General features: G+C 39.0%; 2 protein-coding genes across 2 annotated transcripts; one reads left to right on the top strand and one right to left on the bottom strand.

Annotated features, from left to right (window-relative positions):
* Window positions 1–277: 277 nt before the first annotated feature.
* Window positions 278–1,150, top strand: LOC128302632 (uncharacterized). Its single transcript, XM_053039497.1, has 2 exons — window positions 278–569; window positions 638–1,150. Exons 1-2 carry the CDS (start codon window positions 384–386, stop codon window positions 1,148–1,150), a joined length of 699 nt encoding a protein of 232 aa, XP_052895457.1. The 5' UTR covers window positions 278–383.
* A 78-nt stretch (window positions 1,151–1,228) lies between these two features.
* Window positions 1,229–2,500, bottom strand: LOC128304594 (putative nuclease HARBI1). Its single transcript, XM_053041796.1, has 4 exons — window positions 2,356–2,500; window positions 1,868–2,300; window positions 1,663–1,807; window positions 1,229–1,584 (listed from the first exon to the last, which is right to left on the bottom strand). Exons 1-4 carry the CDS (start codon window positions 2,469–2,471, stop codon window positions 1,322–1,324), a joined length of 957 nt encoding a protein of 318 aa, XP_052897756.1. The 5' UTR covers window positions 2,472–2,500; the 3' UTR covers window positions 1,229–1,321.
* Window positions 2,501–3,652: the final 1,152 nt, after the last annotated feature.

Here is a 3,652-nt window from a genome sequence, read left to right as displayed (position 1 = left end):
TACGCCCAGACAAAAAACCAAGGGGAACAAGACTAGGCCAAAAATGTGGGCGATGGAGAACAATTAGTCTGAGATACAATGACAAACAAGTTCGAGACCTAAGGGGGGGGGGGGGGGGGGGGAAGGATAGGAATAAGAATAGGGATACAGGGAATGTTTGAAAGAAATTTACGAAAAAATAGTGCACAAGCGAAACACATACACACATCCAGTGTACGGGAACGGTTTTATTTTAAAATCGCCAGCGCATGACTGTATCAAACATCAGTATCGTTCGAACTCAGACGAGGAAGGAACTCTGAAGATCTGCTGGAACTCGTAAACGGTTAAGAAGAACGTAACAGTTAAATTAAGTGAATACAGTTTTAGTTCAATCGTCAATCATGGAAAAAGTCGAAAACGCTACGTCTCGTATAACGAAGGAACAAATTGAACGGTTGGTGCAAATCATGGAGAAAAACCCTGATGCTGCCAAGGGAATTTGTACCAATCCCACGGCATTCTGGGGTGAAGTTAGTTTGGAACTCAACAGTCTGGGTCCTTCAAAGGATAGTCATTCTTGGAAGAAGGTACGCATTGCATGCAATCTGCATATGATATGTGTGTTTAATTGTATGTATCTTTTGTGTTTTCTTAGACATGGACTGACAAGAAATCGAACGTCAAGAAGAAGTTCTCTCTAATGCGAAGCGAGCAGAAAAAAACCGGAGGTGGTATTCCACTGGCTATAAGATTAAACAATATCGAGGAGCGTATCTTAAATGTCACAAATATAAAGGCCAATGTGGAAGGAGCAAAAGACACTATTTGTGTAGGAATACCTGAGTGCAGTAGCGACCAACAGGAAAAAACTATCGCTGATCCATGTGGAATATCCAGGCAAGCCGAGCCAGCATACGCAATAGATCGGTTGGACCAAGAAGCAACTGCTTCGAAAGCTACAACATCATCGATACGGCAACATCAGCGAAAACAAGAAAATTTTAATCCAAAACAACCCGATATCTACCAACAGACTCTGATAGAGCAAAATGAATCTATTGCTAATTCGTTGACTGAAATTGTGTCCTTGATGAAAATATCCGTGGAAGCAACTAGCAATTTTCAAAAGGAACTTTTGGAATGCATGAAACAAAGAAATAAGGATTAATCTACGAAACAATAGTTCAACAGTTACTTGTATTGACTAACGTAGTATTTCAAGTGACAAAAGAAAAGGTTATTAAATTGAAAGTTTTTATCATTGGTAGATTGGCCTGGTTTTATATCATTGAATTGAATTTATATCGAATAAATGTTACTATCAATACATATTCGCAGATTAAACTTCTGGAATTCTGTTAAGAATACAAATGTTATGCAAAGCGCAACAAACATTTACCATTCGTACAACTTTAGTTGGAGAATAGCGCAATTGTCTTTCGCCGTTAAGACATCTGAATTTTGCTTTTAGCATGCCAATAGTTTTTTCAATAACTACACGTGCCTGAGCATGCTTGGTATTAAATTCTGCTTCTTGACTTCCAGGAAGAGCATTCGCGAAAGGTTTCACAAGCCATGGTTTGGTCGGATATGCAGAATCTCCTAGAATGCGAAATGAAAAATCTATAAGTTTAACTCAAACAATACATACTGGTTTAATTTATTTTTTGTTATACTAACCTAACAGCCTAAACACTCTTTCACCATTCCTCCATTTGTTTTCAAAATATTCTATTGCTGGACTGGAGTCGAATATGAATGCGTCGTGGTTCGACCCACTGAATCTGGCATTTACATATCGAATGATGTTTCGGTGGTCACATATCTATAATAAACATTGTAATTATTCAATGTTAATTCAACTAAATTTTAAAAAAATGCTTACCAATAATGCATTCATGCTGTAAAAACCTTTCCGGTTGTAATACATTACTGGATTTTCATGTGGAGCTGTTATTCGGATATGCGTTCCATCTATTGCCAATACAGCTCCAGGAATGCCCGATTTTTCGTAAAAAAATCTACGTGCATCAGCTTGTTCTTCTTCTGTCATTTCCAGTGTAATAACGTGCTTAAGTGTATTTTCTAGAGCACACAACGTTTCTTCGAAGATTTCACTAAATGTGGATTGTCCAATCGGCACTGTGAAATCATTTCCAACACCCCGCTGGTATGAACCTTGTGCCAAGAATTTTAAAGATGCTGCCAGCTTTTGCTTAGCAGTCAATCCTCGATTATGTTTGGGACTTATTATAGGTGTAATTTTTCGAAGAATATCTATAAATAACTGCTTAGAAATTCTGAAGTTGTTCCTAAAACTACAAAAACAAACTAGTACAATACGGCTAGATGATGGTTATGCAGCGTACTTACGCGGAATCATCTAAACTCATAGGGTCCAATTTCTTTCGCAAGTTTCGACGATAATTCTTCAATTCAACAGCTGGTTGACTATTTTCAGCTTCCGATAGCAAAATTGAAGCAATCATTCTTTAAATTCGATGTATTTATAGTGGAGATAATAGAAACTGCACCTTGAACAAGCTTTTCACAACGTAAACAAACATCAATTTGACAGGTAGCAAACTGCTCGACTAGTCGATCCCATGTATTTTCTCGATCGAAATCGAAAACCCGTATGCGATAGCGATTTCGAGTCGATTTCGATTTCGATCGACAATGTTGCTTCGATCGAAATCGAATCGAGTATTCTTATGCGATTCCACCAATTGAAACTTTAAAGATGTGTGATTTGAAAAAGCTTGGAACCAGAGTTCCCAGGATTCTAGATCTCCAGACTTCACCCGGTCCTACTTGACAAGAATCCAGAAATAAATTTAGTTGTGCCAAGGAGTTCCAAAACTTGGAAGGATTCTACAGCTCCAGACTTCTTCATTTGCTGGGCATTTCAAAGTGTCATATAATGTGCTGAGGTAATTCTGCGCACTTTTCTGAGGAGAAAGCATTCAGCATGACAAACGGAAAAGCATCTTAACAGAATTAACTTCCTTTGTATCATGTTCAAACCATAAAATTCCGAGGGATTCCAGATCCATTCCGACGTATTCTAGTTCATCATGAAGCCCCTGTATTCTAACGTGTATAAGACATATTAAACGTCGACGGCTTAACTTCTTGCTTTACTTCAAGCTACAAAAAAACCAACCCAGAAGAGAATCGACACACGACTGTGCATTAGACAGAGTACTGAGGTACATCATCATAAGATCTTCTGCAATGCAAAAACTTTCAAATCGAATAAATGTATAGCCAACATTGTTTCGTGCAATGTTGAGCTCTGTACGACGCAAATTGTGCAACGAACAGTAAAGCCAACCAACTCACTTTACAAATAATAGTAGCAGATAAATACAACTGTCTACAGAACGAAGGCAAAAAACCTCTATTAAGTGAGAGTTAGACATGAAAGCAAACTGATAAGGGGCTCGGGTAAAAGTCATCCGCCAATGTTGCAACGGAGCGCACACACTCACGTTCGCTGGTACGATCAGTAAAACCAGTCGTAACTGCAATCAGCGAATGGCCACAGAGGGTTCGGCCTGGACGTGCACAAATAGAATAAACAACACCACAGCCATCCAGTCAGCATCCTCTTTCGCCCCCGTAAAGGCACTAAACGGTGCCCGCTGACTGACGTCAATGAAGCCCC

Source organism: Anopheles moucheti, chromosome 3, assembly GCF_943734755.1.
Source record: "Anopheles moucheti chromosome 3, idAnoMoucSN_F20_07, whole genome shotgun sequence".
NCBI classification, from domain to species: domain Eukaryota; kingdom Metazoa; phylum Arthropoda; class Insecta; order Diptera; family Culicidae; genus Anopheles; species Anopheles moucheti.
Note: the sequence above shows the minus strand (reverse complement) of the source record. Positions and strands in the feature narration are given on the sequence as shown.

Coding starts and splice junctions, on each gene's coding strand:
- LOC128302632 (XM_053039497.1), top strand. CDS start 384: ATGGAAAAAGTCGAAAACGCTACGTCTCGTATAACGAAGGAACAAATT. Junction 570..637: donor ATAGTCATTCTTGGAAGAAG/GTACGCATTGCA, acceptor GTGTTTTCTTAG/ACATGGACTGACAAGAAATC.
- LOC128304594 (XM_053041796.1), bottom strand. CDS start 2,471: ATGATTGCTTCAATTTTGCTATCGGAAGCTGAAAATAGTCAACCAGCT. Junction 2,301..2,355: donor ATGAGTTTAGATGATTCCGC/GTAAGTACGCTG, acceptor TTGTTTTTGTAG/TTTTAGGAACAACTTCAGAA. Junction 1,585..1,662: donor AAGAGTGTTTAGGCTGTTAG/GTTAGTATAACA, acceptor TTCGCATTCTAG/GAGATTCTGCATATCCGACC.